This window comes from Telmatherina bonti, assembly GCF_933228915.1.
Source record: "Telmatherina bonti genome assembly, chromosome: 15".
Lineage (NCBI taxonomy): Eukaryota > Metazoa > Chordata > Actinopteri > Atheriniformes > Telmatherinidae > Telmatherina > Telmatherina bonti.
The window spans coordinates 7,895,681-7,923,195 of NC_136613.1; the positions used below are offsets into that span (position 1 = coordinate 7,895,681).

Genomic DNA, 27,515 nt, shown 5'->3' on the forward strand with positions numbered 1-27,515 from the left:
GGGAAGGGAGAAAAGGTTAATTGACAGCACAAAAAAAACGCCTGGAAAGTTGATGCTGGAGTCACTGGAAGACCATGAGTGTACTCCTCATGCAGAGGAGCCTCTTCGGATGGAGGGAAGCTTCAGGTGAACGATGCATTCCAAGTAATACAAACGTGTGGTGGGTTGATAGCTGCTCTGTTTCATATGATCAAGAATACCCCTTTCATGCATAGTGGTCACCATAATGGACATTTATTTACAAGCTTTTTTTCTTGTATATTCAAGAATGAAGATGGTATATTTGTAAATGAACCATTTCATTGGATTTTAGTAAGTAATCTAATACATTACCACTCACTGAAGAATAAATACATATGATAAAACTTAACATATATGCTTACATATGTAATTATGCCGTTCGATAAATAGTTATGCCTAAAAAAACATTTAAATCATATAATTATGATTATATATTATATTGTGAATATTAAATGTAATACATTAAAATAAATTATAAATAAAAATTTCACTAATAAGCAAAAAAGTGTCATTGCATTTGTCTGTTTTTGCATTTGTCCAAACTTTGTAATTAAGAGTTTTCTGAAAGCTTTCTGAGAGATTTCTGAATGTATTTCACAGTTTTTCTTGGGACATTCGCTCCTTTTTTTTTTTTTTTTTAATTTTCAGTCCGGATCTTGTAATTAACCATTTTCTAAAGAACATTGGTTTGTTTATTCATTCATTTTCTGTACTGCCTTGTCATTGGACAAGAAGCAGGGTACACCCTGGACAGGTCGACAGCCCATCACAGGGCTAACACAAAGAGACAAACAACCATTCACACTCACATTCACTCTCGGGGACAATTTAGAGTAAACAATTAACCTAACTTTGGTCTTTGGAAGGGAGGAAGCCAGAGTTCCCGGGGAGAACCCATGCACACATGGGGAGAGCACGCAAACTCCATGCACAAGAGCCACCATTTGAACCTCCCCCAGCTAACCACTACACCACCATGCAGCCCTAATGGTTTGTTGCTATAAATTCATAAATAACTTTTAGAAAAGGCTCCAACTTCAAGGAAATAAATCTTGTGTTGTCAAAATGTTTACTTTTATCAGTAAAAATAAGAAAGTGAATAGAAAAAGCAGTATTTTTGCACTAAAAGGGTGATTTAGAAAGAACTTTCATGTGTGTACCTGTCTCTTGCTCTTTGACACGAAACAACTTTTCAAGCTCTGAGCTGATAAGTACCAAACATCTCGAGGCAGAAACTGCAATTCACTGCTTTTTTCTGCTCTTGTGCATCACCTTAGAGCAGCAAATCCTTCTACCTTTCTGTGTCACTTGCTAGCAACTGGATATCAACACTCTGAGACCAAACCAATGGTAAATGGACTGTACTTATATAGCCGTTTTCTAGTCATTTTCACCACTCAAAGCACTTTATCACCGCATGTCACATTTACCCATTTGCGCGCACACACACACACACACACACACACACACACACTTGTACAGCACTTCTACATTTATAGGTAGCTATAGGTAGGTATAGGAGCAGTTGTCTTTCAATCGGAAGCTTGGGTGATTGATTCCGATGCCCAAGTGTCCTTGGGCAATGCACTGAATTCCAAGTTGCCCCCCGGATATGCCTATCGGGGTATGAGTGTGTGTGAATAGGTGAATGCGATGTGCTTTGAGAGGTCAATGTGACTGGGAAAGCGCTATATAAGTACAACTCCATTGACCATATATTAAGCGTTCTATCACACACATTCATACCCCAATTGACACGTCGGTGGGCGATGTGGGCTTTAGTGTCTTGTCAGACACTTGCCAATGTCAAAGACTGGACTGGAATCAAACCACCAACTTTCAGGTTGGCAAACGACTGCTCAGCCACCTGACCTACAGTCGCCCCACACCAGGTCTGGTTTAGCGACAAAAGCTAAGTGGATGTTATCAAAGAAACAACAAGGGACAGAGCGAGTGACCAGACTTACTATTACTTGCTTGAGAGAGCTCAGAGAAGAGACGGAATGCAAGATGGATTAATTATCCATCACTAGGGGGCAGCTGAATGAGAAAATTGAAAGTTCACCACCGTTCAGTGAGCTTCAAGTCTGTCAAAACCTGTTTTCAAATCTTTAATTAATAAAGTTGAGATTAAGTTGAGGCAGCACTTCCTGTGAGCCCGGTTCTGCTGGAGGTTTGTCTTTACAGTTAGAAGGGAGTTTTTTTTCCTTTCCACTATCACCTGCCGCCCTGTGCATGTGCAGGATGGGGGACTGAATTGAAGGCAATATATGTAATCCAGTCAATGGTGGGGGGTGACAGTGGCTCAGGTGGTTGAGTCGCTTGTCTTGTGACCTGACGGTCGGTGTTTGGAGTCCTGCTGCAGCCCCAAGGGGGACATGATTGTTCCCTGAGGGCCAGTGGGTCCCAAGCCCAATAAATGCAGAGGGTTGCATCAGGAAGGGCATCTAGTGTAAACATGTTCCAATTCACATGTGATGGTTCACTGTGACGACCCCTTCAGAGGGCCGAAAAGGAAACAACAACTTATGCAATCCTGTCAAGGCAGAAAATGCAGCAATCATTTGAGGAGCAAATGATGGTTGGGTCACTTTCATTCATTCTGAGATGTTTAGTTTTCACTTAGAAATGTTTTCTCTCTTCACCACATTTACAACCAAACAGAGAGGTGTAAGACTGGAAACAGTGACGTCCTTCCTCCCAGAACGAAAGTGCTGCTGTAAGCTGTCATTATAACGATTTTTTGTCTTTTTTTATTCATAACATGGAGCAGCAGCACTCCTGATCCTGTCGGATACTCAGACTCAGCCTGCAGTACTTCATTACAAAACATGCACGTCTTTGCTGAAGGAGACAAGGTCAGAGACTGCTTCCCTCAAAGGGACGTCAGCTCTTATTAGAGGCTGAAGAGGAGAGTGTGTGTTTGTGTGTGTTGGTTTATTTTCATTCTGTTCTGGTGTGGCTTTCCTTTGGGGTAAAAAAAAAAAAAAAAAATCACATAGGGCTGTACCCTTCACTGAAGTACTACATCAAGGGTTAAATACTATTATGAATAAAAGAAAATGGCTGCCAGGGCAAATCAGTGTAAATGTCCTGAAGTGGTGGAAACATGACTTTGTGTTTTAAAGACAGCCCCCACCATGAATAAAACACAGGATGGCCATTAGCCTGACACATCACCTCTCCCTCCTCTTTCCTCATCTGTCATCTTGAAATGAAAAAGTCCTGAGTTTGCAAACATGTTTGGTCTTGTTCTTACAGGAAAAGACGGGTGGGAAGGAAAGAAGGGGACAGGGTGGTAGCAAAGGTTATCTGGTAGGAGCCGAGGAGTCAGAGCTGACTATTTTCATTGAGTGTTTTGGTTTCCTGCATGTCTCCTGGGTGTTTATGTTAACTTAATATGTTTATGTTAAGTTGCTTATTATATAGATTATGCTGACATTTTACCAACCAGTGTAATTATGTAATATTTTTTTTCCTCTCAAAACAAAAGCAGCTAAATTGTCTGGTGTTAGAAAAGCAGTGAGATTGAAGCATTAAATGCATTCAGGTCCGATGTTTTGCATTGAATCATGTCTAAGAAATCCCTTTCATGGTTTTACTTTTATGCATACAGGATCACTAAATGTGTTCTGTGACACCTTTTCCCCACTTATTGACATTTAATGCTGTTTTCTGTGGAAAATGTTTTTTTGTGGCCAATAATTAGATTTTTTTGTTTTTTTTATTTTAGTTGCCAATGGATTTTGTCTTTCTTCTAATAAATTCTCACAAACAACTTTACCCCAGTGATGCAGGGATGCGGAAATCCTGATCTGAGTTGAGTCCTCACAGTGTTTTCACACCACGATAGTCTACTAGACTCAGTCCAGTTGGGGACTTGGATTAGTATGGGTATGCAACATTCTTCTGGACCAGGACTTGATTAATGCTGCACTTCTCAAACAATTCTGGCTTTTAAAATACCGTGTTCCAGTCTCCACCAGAGGTGGCGCTGCAGTCCAGAAGAGACACCAAAGAAGAATTCATTCATTAATAGTTTAAAGCATAACAACATCGATTGGCTCGTTTATAGCAACTAAACATGTAGCTGCATCAGATCCTAGTTGTTTTTGGTTGATTTTAATTTCCATCAGAACCTTTATCAAATTCTTCATCCCTGTCGCCCAAAATGCACTTATGTTTTGCTTGTGTCTACCTGAAAAGCTGCGCATTGAAGCCATAATACATTTTGTTTTGTTGTTAAATTGAGTGGGGAACAACCCACCGGACCGAACAACTAATTATAAGGACAACAGCTCCAGAAGACGATGAGTACAGGTGCTTTTAAGGTCAATCGGCCTTGTTTGGGACTTTAAGTCTGTTACAAAGCCGAGATTTTTCTCCATTGATATCAGTCCTTTTAGGAGAACAGCAAAGCTAAAAGACATCATGAAACAGGACATCCCTCACATGTTTCCCTGACTGCCTCCAACTGGTAGCAAGACAGCCTGGAGATTTACATTTGCAAACCTTAATGCAGAAATCCTGCTAAAGCTTTATGCTGCCACATGAACCAATCCCAGTACATATCATGACACGTCCAGGAATGCAAACAGCTCAGTTATGCTGAAGGCAGCTGGGTGGTGGCAGGGTTGCTTTCATGGGGCAGAACATGGTGATCACATCATTTACATGAGTTGTTGTGGTGCCCTTTTGTCTACACAAGGAGATCCTGTTTTTTCTATTGACATTGGACATTGCTGTTGTTTCTATTACTTGGCAGAAAAATTGTTTTTTATTTAAGGGATTTTACATGTTTAAATGTGTTTCACAAGCAGGACTTATATTAGAATACAAAATCATTTTAATTAAAAATCGCTTGACAAAAATGCAAAGAATTGCAGACAGCAACTTGAACATGGGCTAGCAGCGTTAAGGAAGGAGACCACACGAACATGTTTAGCTACTCAACACCTTATAAGCATTCCATGTTTTCATTCATATCTACATTTTCTACATGGAAATATTTACTCATTAACTAAAAGATCAGAATTTCCATACTTTGCATTTACATGTATTCTATCTTTTCTGTTAGAATATAAAATCACCTTTTCCTTTGGTGAGCTGGAAGGTTTGTTGCAGTGATCTTTAGAGTAAAATTAAAAAACTTAAAAAAAAAAAAAAGCTTGCTGTTGTTGCACTTTATTTTAAGATTCTTTTACTTGTTTATAAATGTCTTAATGGTCTTGGGCCTTCTTATTTATCCGACCTTCTTTTTAATTATGAGCCTTCGCGGACCCTGAGGTCCTCTGGTACTGGCCTTTTAGTGGTTCCTAAAGTCAGAACTAAGACATACGGTGAGACCTCTTTCCATTGTTATGGTCCTCGACTGTGGAACAGCCTGCCAGAGAGCCTCAGGGCCGCGGAGACTGTTGATGTTTTTAAGAAGAGACTCAAGACACACCTTTTTAGCTTAGCATTTAACTGAATTTTATTTTACTTTATTTACTTATCTTAATTTACTTCATTTATTAATTAATTTATTTTTAAATTGTTTTATTAGATTTCTTATTTTTAATACGTTATTGTGAAGTCCTTCTATGTATATATGTATATTTTCTTTTATTGTTGCTCTTATTTCTTACTGCTTCTTAAGGTTCTTCATCTTCTGGTTTTAACTCCAGTGTTTTCCTTATGGGGATCCAGCACGCTGGGGGCCCTGCCTGTTTGGTCTGGGGGCTGTTGTCATGACGACCGCTGCTGTTTTGGTGGCGCGGGGTCCAGCACTGCAGCTTCATGGCTGCGGGGTGGCCCCTTTGCTGCCTGGGAGTTGTGCGGTTCCTGTGGCAGCGGCCCCTATGAGCATGCGGGGGACTGGCCCCTAGTGTGGATGGATCCCTAGGTATTGTTTCCTCACATCAGCACCAAGTCAGAATTTTTATCACTTAATGTTTTTAGTTGTTTTATTAACCAGAATTCAGTTAAAGAGACAGTATTCAGGGAATGATGGTTTTCCGGGAATGTGGGTGTGTGTGTGTGTGTGTGTGTGTGTGTGTGTGTGTGTGTGTGTGTGTGTGTGTGTGTGTGTGTGGAAAGAGCTTGTGTCTATTATTTTTTATTGCCTTTTTATCCACTGTTTGTTTTAATCCTTATGACTTGATTTTATCCTGTAAAGCACTTTGTGTTGCCTGAGGCATGAAAAGTGCTCAAGAAATAAAGTTTGATTTGATTTGATTTGATTTTTCATCTACATTGATGTTTGGCTCTGATTTATGGATGAGTCAGAGCCATGACATATAGATAGGAGGTGATGGAGAACAAAAGAAGATCTGAACTGATGGATTTAAATAGATTTTTGGACAAATTAATGTTTAAAGGTAGAATGAGCTATACAATAAAGCACATCTTTAACTAGGACACTTGTATTTACAACAGAATTACAGCAAAATATTTAGCATTGCAGGTTGGAAATGCCTGTTTTTATGTTCCAGGTTAAAGACAACCTGAGGAGGATATGGAGTCTGTAAAGCTGTCAGAAAGAGCAGTGCAGTAGCTCCAGCATGTGAGTTAACCTGAAGGGATGAATGCATGCAACAAAACATCAGGATTTTATCCAGCTACAGTCGCAACCTATCAGCAGTGCACGTCTTTCTTGCTTGCAACCCCGACTCTGATCTGCCTGCTGAGCCTCCTGCCTGCTGAACAGCTGGACGCTCCGGTCGGCAGCCGGAGTCACGCCTGGAGAAGGAAGAATGTGCAGCGTCAGCTCCAGACATGTCGAGTTGAACACAAACAAACAGGCCTAACTCTGTGTGTGTGTGTGTGTGTGTGTGTGTGTGTGTGTGTGTGTGTGTGTGTGTGTGTGTGTGTGTGTTTACAGGCTTTTAGTGTTTGTGGTTTAACTGCATTAGAAAAGTATTAGTAGCTGGTAAGATGGAAATTTTAGCAGCAACGAGTAAATACGTTCCTCTGTGTCACACAAAAATAAGCTGCAAAATTTTAGAGGAACTTTTAATTGACTCTCTTTCCATGCCACCGCATAGGGTTCCAGCATTCCTGATCCAGCCCTCCTCCATCTCCACTTTGACCTCTCAGATTGAAACAGGGGTCACAGTTGTGCAGTCCTCCTAAAGTCCAGCAACCAGTTCCTTTGTCTTTGTCATGCGTAGCTGCAGATGGTTCTGCAATACAACACTGCATAGTAATTAGAAAACTCAAGACGCTCGCAAGATTTCTGTATTAGTTGAAGTTAATGGTGTAGAGGGTGAAGAGACCCACACCCCTGATGCCCTATCATTCATTCATTTATTTTCCTAACCGATTAGTCCAATTAATGGTTGTGGAGAAGCTGGAGCCTTTTCCAGCAATCATTGGGCGAGAGGCAGGTACACCCGGGGCAGGTTTCCAGTCCATCACAAGACCCTGATATCCTGATTGAAATTTTAATTTCTGAGTTCTGTCATTAAGTTTGTTAATAAAATATGCTTTGACAAAAACATTTGTTCTGTGTTTTATTATGATTATGATCATGGTCAACAAATAAATGCAAAAGGATTAATCTATTGTGAAATTTCCAGTGAAAAGGATGAATATCAGCGGTCTAAAAATTCATTACAGACCCAAAAGACTAAAATATAAATATGTTAAAACCCTTATTAAAATGCATTAAATATTGTTAATCACAGTAAAAGATAGTTAATTTCTTCTGTTAAAATGTGTTCATAAATAGTTATAAAAGTCAGATATAAGCCAACCAAAGGTTTGGTCATTTAGTTTGGGGAAAGGCGCTATTTGCCACAATTTTGTTTGGAATGTACTTATCAACATGTGCTTTTGGTTACAAATCCACTTGATGTGTTATCAATATTGTATTTTCTGTTATCATATTGGTTGATGTAAACTCCATGTCCAATCACATGCATAAGGGCGGGATCTAAGTCAGGAAGTGAAGGGAAACAACTAGAACCGAGGCCTTCAGCGACTGCCTGATGAAGGTTGTGAAGCTAAGCTATAGGAAAAAGTGGTCAGAAAACATTGTGGATGCAGAATCTACATTGCTGTTTTGGACTATATAACCCTGTGATGAGTGAGTACTCGATGTATATGACTTTTGTGCCTCTACGAAATGTTTAAATGTTTAAAGTGCATAAATGTGTGATGCTAATCATGAATTAGCATGTTAGCATTTTAGTTCATACTCTGTATGTAAAAGTATATGAGCTTGGATGAATATATGAAACTAATTAGAGACTTTTAATGCCCAGTGGACCGAGAAGAATTCTCTGGACTCTTCTGCTGTGGATAAAAAGAAAGAGAGACGAGTTTTACCAAGTGCATTTAACACAGCCTGTGAAGCCGAGCTGTCAGCCCGGTTACAGAGAACCACCTGCATGATGACAGACAAGGTTTTAACCATCCATTGCCCCTGATCATAAGGATTTGTGAGTAAACCAAAGCACCATCTTAATTTTGGTTTGTGAACCAAGGAAACTGCCATTTTTCTGTTTTTTTTAATTCTTTTATTTGAGTGTCAAAGACTCTTTGAATAATTTCTGGTTTAAAGCTGAACTTGATTTAATAGGACTCATATATGTGTATGGATGTTACAGTCTGAAATATTGTTTTGATGAAGTTGTGAAATAACCGAAAACCGCACGTGTATTGGAAGAAACCCTTAAAACTTTATCTTCTAATTTTTATTTCTTTTATTCATATTTACTAAATTTTACCTTTTGACTTTAAACTTTCTGTGTTATGTCTTAATTGCATTACAGAATAACTGGTGTTTTTGATTTCCAGCTACAGTTGTTAATCTGAGTGAATGTAATGGAGATGGAGGCACCGCCATAATTAAAAACATAAATAAGTGTAAAAAGCAAAATGGCTAACTATTACTGTTTCTCCTGTTTACCAATATTAGTTTATTTTAATTTAAGTAACGTACCCAGGGCCCCATTCATTGTACTATCAACAATCTTTACGAAAGGGTCAATATTGAGCTACTTGGGTTGGGTGCTACATTGCCTTTAATTTCCTTGGTGTTAGATCAATATCAAGATTTGCAGTATCGTCCAGCCCTACCTCGCAGTACTTGCTGGTTCAGGTGAACTTAAGTCTTGTTTCCACTAATGAGTGCAGGTGTGGCAGGCATTTTTTCCCAGTCAAAACTGGAAAAAGTGCACAATTATCCAAAACAACTCATTGTTTTTTTTTTTTGGAAGCCTCTGTTGGGGTAACAATCCAACTGTTTTGATCCAACTTAGTGGAGCTTGACACACTGTAAGTGTTTAAGTGGTGCGAGCAAAAAGTCACTTCCTGTGCAAGGTTGCATAGAAAGCAGGAATTGCTCTATGTTTAGAGTAACAGATTGTCTTGATTAAATCTCCATTTAAAATGTTGTGACAATGCCCCATTCCACAAACTGTTGGATGACCACCATTCTCCTATTTTGAGCCATGTTTTGGGTATACTTTAAGGAAGGACTTGTGCTGCGATGGCGTCATGCTGTCATGTAGCTGAACCATTTATCTGGATGATATTCCACCTTACAGGTAAGGTTGTGGTTGGCTGAAGGAACATTACATTACAGTTAACCATTTCGTCCCAACCTGCACCTGCTGGTCTCAACGAGGCTTCACATCATGTGTGTTCAAAGCCGGTCCTCAAGGATTGCAGTCCTGCAGGTTTTCAATCCATGCTCCTACATACCTGACTTACTTCAAGTGGATCCAACAGCCAATAAAGTTCTGCACATCAACTCATTTGAGTCAGGTGTGTTGGAGCAGGGATACATTGAAAACCTCCAGGTGGCCCTTAAGAAACTGAGCGGTAAAGGTTCACATGAAGATGACAGCCTCCTCAATTCCAACGCTGGGTTGAAAGGCGAACTTAAGCAGATCTGGAAGCAGCCTGATCATCACTCTGAACTGTTCCAGTATGAGTCTCTTCATGTAACCCATCATGTGTAATGACAATCCAACAGACTTCTGCTTGTGAGTTCTGTGAAAATGTGCACATTCACAAAAATCCTTCTTTTTTTTTTTTTTTTTTAAAAAAAACCAAAACATTTTCTTTGTGGGTATTTATTTAAATAAGTCAAACTTTGGATCAACATGTGTAAGAGCAGATGCTCACTACAACTAATCATTAAGGTTTATATATTTGATTCAGCAACAAAGATAATTCGATTTCCATATATTCCAAATAGAGCACTTCGCTCTCAGATTGCAGGTTTACTGGTGGTTTCCAGAGTCTCAGAGTACTATGGGAGGAAGGGCCTTTAGCTATCAGGCTCCTCTCTTATGGAACCAGCTCCCACCGTGGGTTCGGGAGGCAGACTCCCTCCACACCTTTAAGATCGAGCTGAAAACTTTCCTTTTCCATGATTCTTATAGTTAGGATATGAGCATCTCCTTAGTTGGAGTCTGCATGTACGGGACCCAACTATCCAGGTTCTGCTCATTGCTCTTATAGTTATGGGTAGTCTAGCCAACTTTTACTTATGTAGCAATATGGATGTTACCTGATGCCCTGAGAAGTACCTCGCTCTATTTCTCTAATATATTAATGTATAAATATATGCCAATATTGCCGTCTCTAAGTTATTTCTCCTTTTTTCCGCAGGTCTTCCTGATTAAGTGCAGTTGTACATGTTGATCTGTCTTTCCTGTCGTCTCCACCCCAACCAATCGAGGAAGATGGCTGCCCTCCCTGAGCCGGGTTCTGCCGGAGGTTTTCTTCCTGTTAAAAGGGAGTTTTTTCCTTCCCACTGTAGCCGCATTCAGCTCAGGATGGGGGATTGGATCAAAGTCATGACTCGATGCAATCAGTTGGTTTCTAATATAGGATATGTATGAATTGGCTTGAAATGATGTTTATGTTGATTTGTGTATGTAAAGTGCCCTGTGACAACACTGTTGTGAAGTGGCACTATACAAATAAAGTTGAATTGAATTGAATAATAAAGTCTTTGTAACCTCATTATGCTATTCCTGTCCTTGTCAACTATGTCAAATTCACTACAGTTTAGCACACAGTTGAATAGAGCATCAGCCTAAGTTAGTTCACCTCAACACAACACATGAGCCGCTGATTTCGTCAAGCGTGTTTGGACTTGATGTAAATTTCCAGCAAGCGGGGGGGAAGGTGGGGTGGAGGTAATGCAGACTGACATACAGGAGACACTTTGAGAGAAGCACAGGGTATGGTATAAACCAGGGCTGCCGAAAGTCGGTCCCCCAGGGCCTCTGTCCTGGAGATTTTCCATGTATCCCTGCTCCAACACACCTGGCTTTTTTTTTTTAATGGATCCAACAATGAAGTTCTGCACAATGACTGATTAGTTTGAGTCAGGTGTATTGGAACAGGGATACATGGAAAAGCTGCAGGACAGTGGCCCTCGAGGACCAACTTTGGGAATCCTTGGTGTAAACAAAGCAGTGGACATTTAAAATGCACTGAGAGAACAATGAAGACCTCTAGTGGCTCAAAGGATAAAAGAAGAATGTCGTTAAAATCAGTCGAGCTGGCATCGTCAGAAATTATCTGAGGTTCTGTTGACAGATTTATCTCTGAAAATAAATGAAACAGAAGGAAACTCGCATCTAATTAGTAATTGAAGTTTCCCACCAACCCTTTCACACACCACCTCAGCGCATTTCTTTAAGGGTAAAAATTGAGCCACCAGCCCCATCTTCTGGCTATTTTGGAGAATGAACCAAACTAGAAGGAATATTTCTGCATCAGGTCATTTAGACAAAGTGAATATTAATTTATGCTGTAAATCACATGTATGAGTCATTGCATAGTTCATTTGTTTCAGACAGACTGACATGGAGCAGAAATGAGCAAACCTTCAACACTGAGATTTCACATTGGTTTGACATTTTATGCACTCATGAAATGTTAATTTCAGCTATGAATTCAGCAACAAATCATCTACATTTTCTATTTGTAATCAAAGTCGGTGATGATTCTGACTTATATACAAGTTAAATTGGTTGACTTGCTATCTACAGTGTATATTTTAAGCCAGTATTATCTATGGCCAAATAAACTGCATGCTTTTACTTCATTGAAAGAAACATTTGTGTGTGTCCTCTTATTACTGCTGAAAGTATCCACACAGGTGAAATTTGGCAACATCTGGATGACTGTAAAAGTGTGATGTATAATGCAAGCAAAAAAAACAAAACAAAACAAAAAAAAACCCAGATTGCAAGAGTCTTAAATCTTTGTTAGCCTCTTACTAATAGGTAAAAGTAACAACATCAGCTAAGTAGTCACTACATATAGCGTACATTATTTATTAAGCTCAGATTAAGTAATTGTAGCCATAAAATGTCTTCATTTATTAGTTCCACTATGATTTATAGCTGTTTACATTACAACTTTATATTGATTAACCAAAATTGTGCAGATCAATGCTGAAATATCAACACCTTCTTTTAAAAGATGTAGAAATAGGTTTTTAATGTTAGAGTATTGATATTTTATGATTTTAGATAAATATGTAGCTGATCACAAGCTGGAATACAATAACTATAATATCAAGATCTTGAATAAATTATACACTGTCGGTAAGAACTACTTTTTCTTCCTCCTACTATAGTTGTATGTGAAATAAGGCACAGCGAAGTGATCGTCACCCTGTCTGTAGCATCACATGTGAAGCTGAACCGCAACGGTGCTGTTGTGTGTGTGAAAAGAGAGGTGTTAAACATCTGAGAGTCAATCATAATGCAGAGTAGGATAAAATGATGATGAGGAGAGAAAAGGGACAGGTGCTGCAAAGGTGAGTCAGATGTCTTTTGATGACCTGCAGGCAGGTCCTACCGGGTACAATCAGGTACTTGCCACTTAGTGACATCTGGTGGCTGCAATGCAAAAACTCAGCCTTAAAAAACAAGAAAAAAAATATACAAAAATTAGGTAAATGTTGCTCAAAAAAAGATAAATTATCTGCCAACAGAACAAGAAAATTTGGCTTGTCAAGACTTCCCAAAACAAGTAAAAATACTCTTAAAACAAGAGGAATTCTCTGGCATAAAAAATAAGAATTATCTTACCTTTAAAAAATAAGCATATGTGTACTCAATTTAAGATCTTTAATCTTACTTAGATTTCAGTTTTTGCAGTGTGGGCCTTCTCCCATGGGGCCCGGTCGGGCTCAGTCAGACAGGGTTACTTGGGCCCCACCCCCCATGGGCTCACCATCTGCGGAAGGAACCGTGGAGGTCGGGTGCATTGTGAGCTGGGCAGCTGCAAGAGGCTGGGACCCTTGCGGTCTGATCCTCGGCTGCAGAAACTAGCTTTAGGGACGTCTGTAAATGGCTTGGGCTCTGGAACCAGTTTCCAGTACTCCACTCTGTAGTTGCTCATGGTGAGCGGTGCCTGGTAGGTGTGGGCATTCTCATTAGCCCCTGGCTGGGGGCCTGTACATTGGGGTTTACCCCGGTGGAAGAAAGGGTAGTTTGGAGGGTAGGTTGGACTTCTGTGCTCATCATGGATTGTCTATAACGAACACCATGTTCCAACATAAGAGTGTCCACATGAACACCTGGTATCAGGACTCCCTCGGCCACAGTTAGATGATCGATTTTGTAGTCATATCATCAGACCTACGGCCACATGCCTTGGACACTCGTGTGAAGACGGGGCGGAGCTGTCAACTGATCACCACCTGGTGGTGAATTGGCTCAGGTGGTGGGACAAGAAGCCGGCCAGATCTGGCAGGCCCAAACATGTTCTGAGGGTCTGCTGGGAATGTCCCCCTTCAGAGCGAGCTTTAACTCCCACCTTTATCACAGCTTCAACCATGTCCCAAGTGAGGCGGGGGGCATTGAGTCTGAGTAGGCTGTGTTCTGCGCCTCTGTTGTTGAGGAGGCCAACCGGAGCAGTGGCCATAAACTCGTTGGTGCCTGTCGTGGGAAAAACTCAGGCATGGGAGGAGTTTGGCGAGGCCCTGGAGAATAACTTCTAGATGGTTTTGAGGTGATTCTGGTCCACGATCTGGCGACTGAGGAGGCGGAAGCAGTGCTCTGTCAATACCATGTACAGTGGAGATTGGGAGCTGCTGACCTCAACTCGGGACGTTGTGTGTCGGTGGAAGGAGTACTTCGAAGACCTCCTCAATTCTACCAACATGTCATCCGGTAAGGAAGCAGAGATGAGAGACTCAGGGGTGGACTCTCATATCTCTGCGGCTGAAGTTGCTGAGGTGGTTAAAAAGCTCCTTGGTGGCAAGGCCCCGGGGGTAGATGAGATCCGCCTGGAGTTCCTTAAGGTTCTGGATGCTGTAAGACTGTCCTGGTTGACACGCCTCTGCAGCATTGCGTGGACTTTGGGGACAGTGCCGCTGGATTGGCAGACTGGGGTGGTGCTCCCACTTTTTAAGAAGGGGGACCGGAGGGTGTGTTCCAACTACAGGGGAATCACACTCCTCACCCTTCCCGGTAAGGTAAATTCAGGGGTCCTGGAGAGGTCCTAGTCAAATCTCAGGTAGAGGTGGAGCAGTGTGGTTTTCGTCCTGCTCGTGGAACTGTGGACCAGCTCTATACCCTCTTTGGGTTCCTGGAGGGGGCATGGGAGTTTGCCCAACTAGTCTACATGTGCTTTGTAGACCTGAAGAAGGCATTCGACTGTGTCCCCTGGGGACTGCTGTGTAGGGTACTCCGGGAGTATGGGGAACCAAACCCCCTTGTACTATCTGTCTTTTATAGAAAATGTCTTTCTGACCAGCAATCAGCTTGGAGTTCAGTGCTGTAGCTGCACATTTCTCCAACAACTTCCTCTGCTCTTCTCGAGCTTTTCTTACTGCTGGCAGTAAGTTAGATTAGTTTCCAGTGAGGGTCGGACTCTGCCAAGGCTGCCCTTTATCACCGATTCTGTTCATAACTTATTTGGACAGAATTTTTAGGCACAGCTGAGGTGTTGAGGGGATCTGGCTTGGTGGCCTCAGGATTGGGTCTCTGCTTTTTGCTGATGACTTGGCTGATCATTTTGGCTTCATCTGGCCATGATCTCCAGCTCTCACTTGAGCGATTTGCAGCCAAGTGAGAAGCGGCTGGGATGGGAATCAGCACCTCCAAATCCGAGACTATGGTCTTCAGCTGAAATAGGGTGGATTGCCCTCTGCGGGTCGGGAGTCAGGTTCTGCCTCAAGTGGAGGAGTTTAAATATCTCGGGATCTTGTTCATGAGTGAGGGAAGGATGGAGTGTGAGATCGACAGGCGGATCGGTGCAGTGTCTGCAGTAATGCAGACACTGCCATGGTCTGTTGTGATGAAGAAGGAGCTGAGCCAGAAGGCAAAGCTCTTGATTTACCAGTTGATCTACGTTCCTACCCTCACCTATGGTCATGAGCTGTGGGTAGTGACTGAAAGAATGAGATCTCATAAATAGGCATTGAAATAAGTTTTCTCTGCAGGGTGGCTGGGCTCTCTCTTCGAGATAGGGTAAGGACCTTGGTCATCCGGGAGGGGTTCAGAGTAGAGCCGCTGCTCCTCCACATTGAGAGGAGTCAGTTGAGGTGGCTCGGGCATCCGGTCAGGATGCCTCTTGAATACCTCACCGGTGAAGTGTTCCAGGCACGTCTCAGCGGTAGGGGACCCCGGAGGAGACCCAGGGCATGCTGGAGAGATTATATCTCTCGGCTGGCCTGGGAATGCCTTGGGATCCCCCTGCAGAGTTGGCAAATGTAGCTGGGGAGAGGGAAGTATTGGCTTCCCTGCTTAGGATGCTGCCCCGCAACCCGACCCCAGATGAGCGGTAGAAAATAGTTGGATTGATGAAATATAGTTTTGAAAAAAGTAGATGCTTCAATAAATGACTGTATAAGTTCAGCTTTAAGTTATTTGTGTCCCTGAGATCCTTTTGCACCAGTTTGATGGGCCCAGATTTAGATGCATGTATGCAGAGACCCTGTGTCATCAGATATACACTAAAACAGCCATTTGCGTCAGGAAAATATTGAAATATGGCTGAAAAATATTTTATAAATGGGAATGGTTTTAGGTAGGAATAGGCATTTATATATTCATTTTTGCATTTTACTTGCAAATTCAGTTTGTGTGTTAGGAAAATCACTGAGAGGAAGAGAGCTTAAACCTTTATGGCTCAGAGTTTTTGCACAAAGTTTCTGGTTGGTGTCGCCGATACCATCTTGAATTTTACTTGATCTCAGATCAAAAAAGAAAAACAGTGGAGTTGAACATCATTACAGTGCCACTATTATGCTGTTATTACTTTTTTTTAAATTTCACATTGACATGTAACAAATTGCAAAGGAAAAGGTATTCGTCTTGTCAACATTACTCAAAATATCAGCACGTTTTTTTTATTTTAAAGCAGACAAAAGCCTGCAACTCCACTGACTTGACTACTAACTAATCGATAAATAAACAATTAGTCAAATGCATGTTTGCATTGAATTTTGAAATGATTTTCCTCATTTAAATCTTTGCATTTTGAGTTTTCTCTAAAACACTTTTCTAAAACTGAAAATAGTTTAAAATTTTCTAGACCATAGTATAGATTATTATAGATTGTCCAGTTTACTTAATTCATATTTCCATATAAAAAGCTTTAAATCTCCAGCATTAAAGTTTCACACGCCAGTTTATAATATGAATAAGTAACCCAGTTAGTAAGTAATGAACCCACTAAAACCAGATCAATCACAACTGTATACACCAGGTTGGCTTCAGATGATATTTGTCTTGAGATACACTGAAAAAAAACTACATATTTTAAACATATAAACTAAAGTCAAGAGTATTTATTTATAACATCCATAGCTCTCACATTATTTAAAATCCCACTTTTTACTTTAATGAAACTTTGTTAAAGATTTTTTGCATTATATATAATTTGTCATAATGTTTGTTTTGTAAATATCCATATATATATATATATATATATATATATATATATATATATATATATATATATATATATATATATATATAATATATATATATATAATATATATAATATATATATATATATATATATATAATATATATATATATATATATATATATATATATATATATATATATATATATAATATATATATATATATATATATATATATATATATATATATATAATATATATATATATATATAATCTATAGTTATATATATATATATATATATAGTTATCTATAGTTATATATATATATATATATATATATAGTTATATATAGTTATCTTTTTGGTTCCCCAAAAGGTGTCATTTGTCTGACATTCTTCGGATTTGAGTTTGTTTCAAGGTGAGGTATCGCCGCTCTAAGTGGCCATAATGATTCATCTCAACACATATATGAGCGTATTTCTACAGTATTTTGGCCTGACAGGATCCAGGCTGCAGGATCTGAAGAGTCACAATAAATCTTACAGCTTTTCTGAACCAGGGATAGAACAGCGTATAGATTATAGGGTTTAGAGTGGAGTTAAAGCAAAACAGAAAGTAAACCAAGGATGCTGTAGTGCTATTGAGCAAACTGGCTTCTGCTAGAGAAACACAGTAATATGGGATGAAACACATTAGAAACACGACCATTAAAACACCAAGATTCCTGGCTGCTTTTAACTCAGATCTCCTTGTTCGAGTGACTGAAAGCTGGAGTTTGATCGCTGTAACATGAGATCGCATGGCGCGGGCCTGAGACACAGCCACCACAAATACTTTCATGTACAGAACTACAATGACACAAACTGGAGCAATAAAGGTTAAAATGACATCAACAGTTCCTGTAATGTGGTCAATAACAATCACACATTCTCCGTAGCAGGAATTATAACTACCCGGTCCAGACAAGTCATCTTTCACAAAAATAATGCTGTAGAGAACAGAGCAGAGCCAACAAACACACACACAGGCTTTAACTCTGTTCTCTGTCACTCTGGTTGGGTAATTCAGAGGGTCACAGATGGCCACATAGCGGTCAATTGATATGAGGACCATATCTCCTACTGAAGATGAGGAAATGATAAAGGATGCATAGTTAAACAGTGAACACATGAGGTCGCCAAGAAACCAGCAACCTGTGTTCCGGATGATTTCTCCTGGCATTGTCAGGAGACCGACGAGAATGTCTGAAACAGCCAGAGAGAAAAGGAGGACATTGGTGGGTGTGTGGAGCTGCCTGGAAAGACACAGAGAAACATGACAAAAGAATTAATAACACTAAAAAAATATCTCCTTCATGCAACATGTTTTTTTTCTTCGACCTTTTGTTGTGCATAAACATGCTGGAGTAAAATAAAACCTTTTTGCCAAGAATTAACATCATTTATCACTATCTCATGATTTGCACATGTTCAGCTGAAAAAAAACAAAAAAACAAGCAAATTCAGTTAAAGTCTGTCTCTGCCTGTAGTGGGAGACTGAGATGATGACAAGCAGGTTGAGAACCACAGTGACCACCGATATGAAGGACAGAGTGACTTTAAGAAGCAGAAGTTTGGAAAAGGAATATGTTGGCTTAACGCAGGAGGAGTTGGACATCTGTGGAAAGCAGAGTTCTGCTCCTTCCTGTGTTTCCATCCTCAGAAATCTGCAGCTCTGGCTGCTCTCTGAACCAGACTGAGTTTTATTACCTGGATCTATGGATGTTACGTTTGAGGCCGTCTGCTCAAGCAAACGTTGAACATTTGACACGGAAGTGTCGCAAGCATTGTTCCGATAGGTTGATTCAGCATGCCAGAGTTCACGTGAGCACACCAACCGAGGCCTTGTTACATCATCTGGGCATGTCGAGCACCTCGCAGGAATTTTGAGGGGCTGGGCTTGTCAAGATCACGGAGTCAGAAACGTTCAGAACAGTGCAGCTTTTTGAGTGGAGGAGGTGGTTCTGGTGACGGTTCTGCATAATAAAAATTTCAAAACACATTGAGGGAAAGCATCACATTAGTATTATCTTAGAGTAGAGTAGATTGCATTAGTTGACAGACATTTAGTAACAGACATACAGGACAAATAACACACACACTCATAGCCAGTCACACACACACACACACACACACAGGCATATAGTTAGAGTAAGATATTGCATACTATTAGAGAGTGTTTGTGAGGTTGAAAGAATAGAGGAAGATAGAGACAGCCCAGCGGTATTTGGTAGAACCCTTTCCAAAGGGTTTCACCAAAGTATTTTTCAAATACTGGGCAACACCAAAAACTGTGTACCCATACCTCTTCCGAATTGCTCAGAGATATTTGCAATTAACAGCTACATCTGTGCCATGTAAGCGGGTCTTCTCCATAGCTGAAGAGGTAGTTGGAGGTGCAGATTAAAGCCCAACATCATTGAGAAGATTCTTTTTTTAAATGAAAATCTACGACAAGTCAAAGTTGCACAAGCATGTACCTAAAATCAGTTTTATTCAGCTGTATGAAATCAGTAAAATGATCACCGTTCCACAAGCTGTCCTTCACATCTGTTGACATTTACAACCAACTTCATAGCGAGTGCTGCTGTGAATATAGTTTTTAAATTAAACACAAATTATCTTGTTATCTACACTAATGTTCCATAACAGCCCCATTTTATCATTTCTATGGATGTGTGAGGTTGACAATATAGATGACACATTGTTTATTGAACACTTAGTCAAATGAGATAGTAAAAAAATGTAAAAAAAAAACAAAAAAAACAAAAAAAAAAATGAGACAGTGGTGACAGACATCAATGCTTGCCCTCTGATGCATTTCACACTCCAGCCAACAGATGGAGCTCTTTGACCAGGTCCAATGTTTCAACACAATGTGTTTCAGGCAGTATCAGATTTCACTCGATGTTTCATAAGGCCTTGCTTTCACCATCCCTACCTGTATCTCCCCCGTCCCTCTTACTCTGTTGGTCAATGATGTTCCTCCTCCCTCTCTTTTTTCCCTACACGACCATCTTTTATTCTGCTTTCCTGTTTCTATCAGTCATTTCTCTGTGTATTAAAGATAAAATGTGTAAAAGTTACTGTCATCTAGTGGCAAGAATGCGTATAACAGTTACATCATATCTGAGAAAAAAGTAAAGATTGGGGGTTCCGACATCCTCAACATCAGCTAACCTGCTTTTAGATGTATCCCTTTCCCAACACAACTGAATGACAAGAATGGCCAGTTACCACCTGAATGACATGTGGATTAGAGACATGCTGCAGGGGTAAAACTTTAAGGAAGTGAGGGAGTGAAGCTCTATCAAATGCCATCCATCAATCCATCCATCTTCTGCTGCTTATCCGGGGTTGGGTCGCAGGGGCAGCAGCCTAAGCAGGGAAGCCCAGTCTTCACTCTCCCCAGCCACATTTGCCAACTCTGTGGGGGAGATCCTGAGGCGTTTCCAGGCCAGCCGAGAGATATAATTCCTTCAGCGTGTCCTGGGTCTCCCCAGGACACGCTGACCAGATACCCGAGCCACTTCAACAGGTTTCTCTCGAAGTGGAGGAACCCCTCCCGGATGTCTGAGCTCCTCATCCTATCTCTAAGGGAGAGCCTGGTCACCCTGCAGAGGAAACTCATTTCAGCCGCCTGTATACGAGATCTTGTTCTTTCGGTCACGGCCCACAGCTCATGACCATAGGTGAGGGTAGGAACGTAGATTGACTGGTAAATCGAGAGGTTCGCCTTCTGGCTCAGCTCCTTCTTCACCACGACAGACCATGGCAGAGTCGGCATTACTGCAGACGCCGCACCGATCCGTCTGTTGATCTCACACTCCATCCTTCTCTCACTGTGAACAAGACACTGAGATATTTATACTCCTCCACTTGAGGCAGAACCTGATTCCCGGAGAGGGAAATCTATCCTATTCTGGCTGAGGACCATGGTCTCATATTTGGAGGTGCTGATTCTCATCCCAGCTGCCTCACACCCAGCAGCGAATCGCTCAAGTGAGAGCTGAAGATCACGACCAGATGAAGCCAACATGACCACGTCATCTGCAAAAAGCAGGGACCCAATCATGAGGCCACCAAGCAGGATCCCCTCAAAACCTTGGCTGTGCCCAGAAATTCTGTCCATATAACTTATAAACAGAATCTGCAATAAAGGGCCGCTTTGGTGGAGTACAAGCCTCACCGGAAAAAAAATCCGACTTACTACCAGCAATGCGAACCAAGCTCTGACACCTGTCTTACAGGGATTGGACAGCTTGTACAAAGGGGTCTGGTACCCCATACAGGAGCCCCCGGGGCACATGGTCGAACGCCTTCTCCATGGTCCACAAAGCACATTTGGACTGGTTGGGCAAACTCCCATGCCCCCTCCAGGATTCCAAAGAGGGTATAAAGCTGGTCCACTGTTCCGCAACCAGGACGAAAACCACACTGCTCCTCCTCAATCTGAGATTTGACTATCCAGCGGACCCTCCTCTCCAGGACCCCTGAATAGACCTTACCAGGCAGGCTGAGGAGTGTGATTCCCCTATAATTGAAACACACCCTCCGCTCCCCCTTCTTAGAAAGGGGGAGCACCACCCCAGTCTGCCAGTCCAGCAGCACTGTCCCCGATCTCCACGCGATACTGCAGAGGCGTGTCAGCCAGGACAGCCACCCTGCATCCAGAGCCTTAAGGAACTCCGGGCAGATCTTATCCACCCTTGGGGCCTTGTCGCCAAGGAGTTTTTTTTAACCACCTCAGCAACTTCAGCCCCAGAGATAGGAGACTCAACCCCTAAATCCCCCAGCTCTGGTTCCTCATCAGAAGTTGTGTTGGTAGGATTGAGGAGGTCTTCGATATATTCTATCCACCAACCCACAACGTCCCGTGTTGAGGTCAGCAGCTCCCCATCGCCACTGTACTCAGTGTAGACAGTGGGGCCCATGTAACCCTTTTGGGCTCAAATGGTGTTTTGTTATTGGACTTCTGTGCTCGTCATGGATTGTCCATAACGAACACCATGTTCCAACATAAGAGTGTCCATATCTACACCTGGCATCAGGATTCCCTGGGTCACAGTTCGATGATCGATTTTGTAGTCGTATTATCAGACCTGTGGTCACATCGGGTGAAGAGACGTGTTGTGAGTGTCTGCTGGTAACATCTGGCTGAGTCCCCTGTCAGAGCGAGCTTCCCCTCCCACCTTCAGCAGAACTTCAACCATGTCCCGAGTGAGGCGGGGGACATTGAGTCCCAATGGGCTGTGTTCCATGCCTCTGTTGTTGAGGTGGCCAGCCGGGGCTGTGGCCGTAACGTCGTTGGTGCCTGTCATGGTGGTAATCCCAGAACTGGTTGGTGGACACCAGCAGTGAGGGATGCCGTCAAGCTGAAGAAGGAGTCTATTGGGCCTTCTTGGCCTTGGGGACTCTGGAGGCAGCTGTTGGGTACCGACAGGCTAAGAGGCATGCAGCTTCGGCTGTCACCAAGGCAAAACTTTGGCATGGGAGGAGTTCGGCAAGGCCATGGAGAAAGACTTCCGGACAGCTTCGAGGCAATTCTGATCCACCATCCGGCAGCTCAGGAGTGAAAGCAGTGCTCTATTAAATGCCTCACAGCGATTTATATCATGAGTTAGGCCACTTAATAAATGATTAACAATAAAGAAAGTAGTGTATAACATCTATATGTTCTGTCAGCAGGGGATTGTTGCTTTTTTAATTGTGTGAGCCTGTCAGTGGGAGCATTGCTAAGTCACACAGGAGCACTGGATGTGTGTGCCACCCAGACTGTGATTGTAGAGTCACCCACCTTCGGCTGGGGGTTTGGGGCAGTCGGGGGCTGGCCCACCCCCAAGGGTCTGGGGCTGCCTCCCTCTGGGCTGGGGAGGTCCTGCCTTGGCCTGGGGGGCCTTGGTCGCCCAGAGCATGCCTTCAAGGGTCGTGCTGCTCCGGTACCCAGCGGGTTCTCCAGGGATTATGATGTGTCTGTAGAGGGGATGGGGTTGGGTGAGGGATGAAAGGAGAGAGAGCATTGGGGTCGTGGGGCTTGAAAGGGAGAGGGAGGGATGAAGGGGAAGGGTTGGCACTCGGGGAAGGGGTGGAAGGGAGTGAGAGTGAGGGCTGGTGGGGGGGAGTGAGATGGATGGTGGGGAGTGAAGAGGGGAGGATTAGGGTCCATAGGTGAAGCATCCTCCCTCTGGCTCTTTCTCCCCCCGTCGGCATCCATCTTGGTGCGGCTGGTGGCACTGGTCCCGGGCCTTGATGGCCTGAGTGGGATCTAGGGATTTTCTAGTCCCCTGGAGTGCTAGTGCTGGGCCGCCAGGTATGGGGGCATGATCGGGGTGCTGCCTCCTATGGCACTTGACAGGCTGGGCTTTACCCCTCTGCCCTTGGGCTGTCCTGGTGGGGTAAGTGTGCCGACTGCGGCCAGCTGAGGAGTTGGTTGCCAGAGGAAGGAGTCCTTCTCCCCTGCTTGTACCCCTGCGTATTCCCCTCTCCTTTTCCACCACTGGAATATAGGGGCACAGTGGGGTGGGGGAAGTCAGTGGTCCTGGGGACCTTTTCGATTGCCTGTGCCACTAAATTTTTTTCACAACATGGATACCAATATATATTTAGGGTTTCGAAAGGATGCTTAGGGCCACATGCAGGATCTCTGGCTGGATGCATGTGTGTGTGTGAATGTGAAGAGACCAGGTCTGGGGTATGTAATCCCCCTGTTCAACTGGGCTGTCACTGGGGGTAGGGGGGAAGAGTTCATGGGAGGGGTGATTGGAGGAAGAGGGAGATTTGAGGTCGTGGATCTTCAGAGGGAGTGGGAGGCTTTCTGTTTTCTTGAATTAAACAGCTCAAGCACTTGTTTTTAGCATGGCTGCTAGCTCTTTTCCAGGTAGCAGGTTGACAACCACAGTGACCACCGATATGAAGGACAGAGTGACTTTAAGAAGCAGAAGTTTGGAAAAGGAATATGTTGGCTTAACGCTGGAGGAGTTGGACATCTGTGGAAAGCAGAGCTCTGCTCCTTCCTGTGTTTCCATATACCGAGATCTGCAGAGATCTGCAGCTCTGGCTTCTCTCTGGTTGAGTTATATTACCTGCATCTAGGGATGTTACACTCGAGGCCGTCTGCTCAAGCAAACGTCAAACATTTGACACAGAAGTATTGCAAGCATTGTTGCGATAGGTTGATTCACATGCCAGAGTTCACGTGAGCACACCAACCGAGGCCTTGTTACATCATCTGGGCATGTCGAGCACCTTTCGAGGGGCTGGGCTTGTCAAAATCGCGGAGTCAGAAACGTTCAGAACAGTGCAGCTTTTTGAGTGGAGGAGGTGGTTCTGGTGACGGTTCTGCATAATAAAAATTTCAAAACAGATTGAGGGAAAGCATCACATTAGTATTATCTTAGAGTAGAGTAGATTGCATTAGTTGACAGATATTTAGTAACAGACATACAGGACGAATAACACATACACTCATAGCCATTTACAACAAACTTCATAACGAGTGCTGATGTGAATATAGATTTTTTCAATTAAGAACAAATTATCATGTTATCTACACTAATATTCCATAACAGCCCCATTTTATCATTTCTATGGATGTGTGGGGAGACAATATAGATGACACATTGTTTATTGAACATTTAGTCAAATGAGACAGCGATGGCAGATGTCAATGCTTGCCCTCTGATGCATTACACACTCCAGCCAACAGATGGCCAGGTCCAATGTTTCAACACAATGTGTTAATTTCAGGCCATTCACTCGATGTTTCATGAGGCCTCGCTTTCACCATCCCTACCTGTATCTCCCCCGTCTCTCTTACTGTGTTGGTCAATGATGTTCCTCCTCCCTCTCTTTTTTCCCTACACGACCATCTTTTTTTTCTGCTTTCATGTTTCTATCAGTCATTTCTCTGTGTATTAAAGATAAAATGTGTAAAAGTTACTGTCATCTAGTGGCAAGAATGCATATAACAGTTACATCATATCTGAGAAAAAAGTAAAGATTCAGGGTTCCTACATCCTCAAGATCAGCTATCCTGTATTTAGATGTAGTCCTTCCACTTGGATCCCTTTGGATCCTGGCTCTCCATTGGCGTGGGCTTGACCATATGCCTGTGGGGGTGGGGGTTGCCCTGGGGCCTGCGCTCTGGGGGGGGGGTTGGGCGGGAGAGTGGGGGGTAGCGTTAGTGGGTGGGGGTAAGAGAGGGAGAAGGAAGATTGGGGGTGGAGTTGGGGGGGAGGGGTAGGGTTGGGGTGGAGCTTGGGGGGGATGAGTGGGGGGCTGTGGGAAGGTGTATATGGTTGGTGGGAGAGAGAGGCAGAGTTGGTGGGAGGGGGAGGGAGAGTGGGGGGTGGGGCTTGGGAGAGAGAGGGAGGGTTGGGGGATGGGAGGGAGGGGGGATGGAAGGGTCAGGGGGGTAGATGGTAGTGGGGACGGGAGGGTCATGGGTAGGGGTTGTGGGGGGGGCGGGGGGTACATATCTTTGTACTTGGGGTTTCCGCCCCTGGTATCGTGGTAGCGCCGGCCTGTAGGGGTTTTGCTCCGGGTGGGTTGGGCCCGCTGGGTCTTTGTTGGGGCTCTGCCAGGGTGGTATGGGTGGTCCTGGGACCTGTGGGGTGCTGTCTCTCTGTGCGGCCTGCACTTCGGTGCCCGGTCCCTGCCAGGCCTCCTTGCCATCGCCCTGTGCGACTAGGTGCCCCTGCTTCGTCATGTCGGGGGGCGCCTGCCTGGGGGCTTTCTCTGCTCTGGGCTCGGGGGAAGGCAGCTCCCACTGTTTTGGCTGCCTCGACTCTGTGTTCGGTGGGCCTGTTGGGCCCTGGGGGCCTCGGGCTCCTCCGTGACGCCTCGGGTTGTGGTCGTGCTCCCCTTACAAGCACTCAGCTGATCTTTGATTGCATGATCACAGGTTGAACACTCACACGTGCACGCCCACAAAGTGCTCATCTTCCATCTGCTTCCTGCTAAATGTTGTTGATGATTCTCTGCAGATGTGTTTGACAGTGGTTGGTATTGTAATTGTTATTTTATCTTTAATATTTTGCATATTGTCATTAATCCACGATATCTTAGTGCAGTGTTGTTTATATTGTTCTGTGAAAACTGTGATTTTTGCAGCTTAGGCACACTTTTCTTTTCTCTCTCTCTTTTTCCTTCCCTTCAACTTCTTTTCTTCACCTGCCAGGTACAGCACTGCTATATCAAGACTTTGTCCTTGGGAGTGGGGACAAAAAAAATTGGCAATAAAAATATTCAGAATATCAAGGGCAGCCAAATACATGACATGTCTCCCTTGAGCGAGCAAATCCGTCTGGCAAAAATGTGGTGCACAGATTGCTGTCCTGTATGCTGCGTTGCGGGGCAGGACAGGTTAAAAAAAAAAAAAAAAAAGAAAAGAAAATACACATTTAACGAAATTAAGAAAAAAAATGTTTTAGCCTCATTTTGTTGTTTGTTCTCAATTCTTATATAAATTAAAGTTTATTGTTTAAGGGACTGCCACCTTATTGTGCTCGGAGTGTTTTTGTTGTTTGTGACAGGCCGAACTGTTTCAGCTTGGTTTAATATTTTAGTTTATTGTTTGGCTGTGTAATGAAATGTTTGTTTTTTTTAAACCTTTGATGACTGATATTTGTTTAATATTTTATAATATATATATATATATATATATATATATATATATATATATATATATATATATATATATATATATATTTTATTTAATGTATCTATAATTTTACATGCTGTTTCCCCCATGAGGGATTGCCACCTTGTTGTGGTCATGGGGTTTGCGTGCCTCAGTGACCTTAAGAGCTACCCCTACAGGAGCTTTAGCTTCTGGTGGGACACCCAAGCTGGACAGGTCTTCAAGGCCTGACAAAGTGCAATCCATTTTTTCACACTTATAAACAACAAAACGACCACAAGCCTGATGCGCACACATGATATCCCATTCGCATTTCTGCCTGCCCCCTCATGTATGCATTCCTAGAGCTGGCCTTCATAGAAAATCATACTCCCCTCAGTTCATTGTGATGCAATAAATAAAAAAAAAACAGCTCAGCTAAGGACACCAATGGATTGGAGATTTTGTCTTTGATTCAATACATTATCCTGAGCATGAAGAGGATGGTGAGCGACAGTGGAAAGGAGAAAAAAAAACTCTGTTTTGAATGGAAGAAAAACCCCCAGAACGCTTGCTCCAAAATCAAACAAAGACTTAATCTTCATTGATCATTTGACCCTCATCTCTGTCCTCAATAATCATTATGAGACAATGGACTTAAATTTTGTTGTCAACTGTAAAGAAGTAAAGAAGTTATTTTTTTATTTCTCTTTTTTTTCCCTTTAAAATAATTATTCTTTTTAGGTTTTTTTTTTTCATTTTTAAAAGTAAAGAGGTTCTGAACTTGTTTCAAAATGTGACACAGCTTTATTAAAAATGGACACATTTCTGATAACATTTTACTACTTTTGAATTTGCTAATGTACTCAGACTTCATGTATGACAGTCGCTTCACTGAGCCAAAAAAAAATTAAACTGTGCAAAGATTTTTTCCAGACATTATAAGATTTTGTATTTATTTTCTAACGCTGTCAAAACTTTATACAATTATGACAATA

The 27,515-nt window shown here is 42.5% G+C and overlaps 1 protein-coding gene and 1 long non-coding RNA gene across 2 annotated transcripts; one reads left to right on the top strand and one right to left on the bottom strand.

Moving 5' to 3' along the window:
* The first annotated feature begins 7,959 nt into the window (after positions 1–7,959).
* LOC306766668 lies at positions 7,960–10,901 on the top strand. Its single transcript, XR_013771600.1, has 3 exons — positions 7,960–8,089; positions 8,268–8,444; positions 10,627–10,901. It is a non-coding gene; the product is annotated as an uncharacterized lncRNA (long non-coding RNA).
* Positions 10,902–17,340: 6,439 nt separating this feature from the next.
* LOC306766957 (trace amine-associated receptor 13c-like) lies at positions 17,341–18,555 on the bottom strand (the record flags this gene model as incomplete). The annotated part of the gene is made up of 2 exons (XM_079254821.1): positions 17,341–18,154; positions 18,383–18,555. 2 exons carry the CDS (start codon positions 18,553–18,555, stop codon positions 17,341–17,343), a joined length of 987 nt encoding a protein of 328 aa, XP_079110947.1.
* Positions 18,556–27,515: the final 8,960 nt, after the last annotated feature.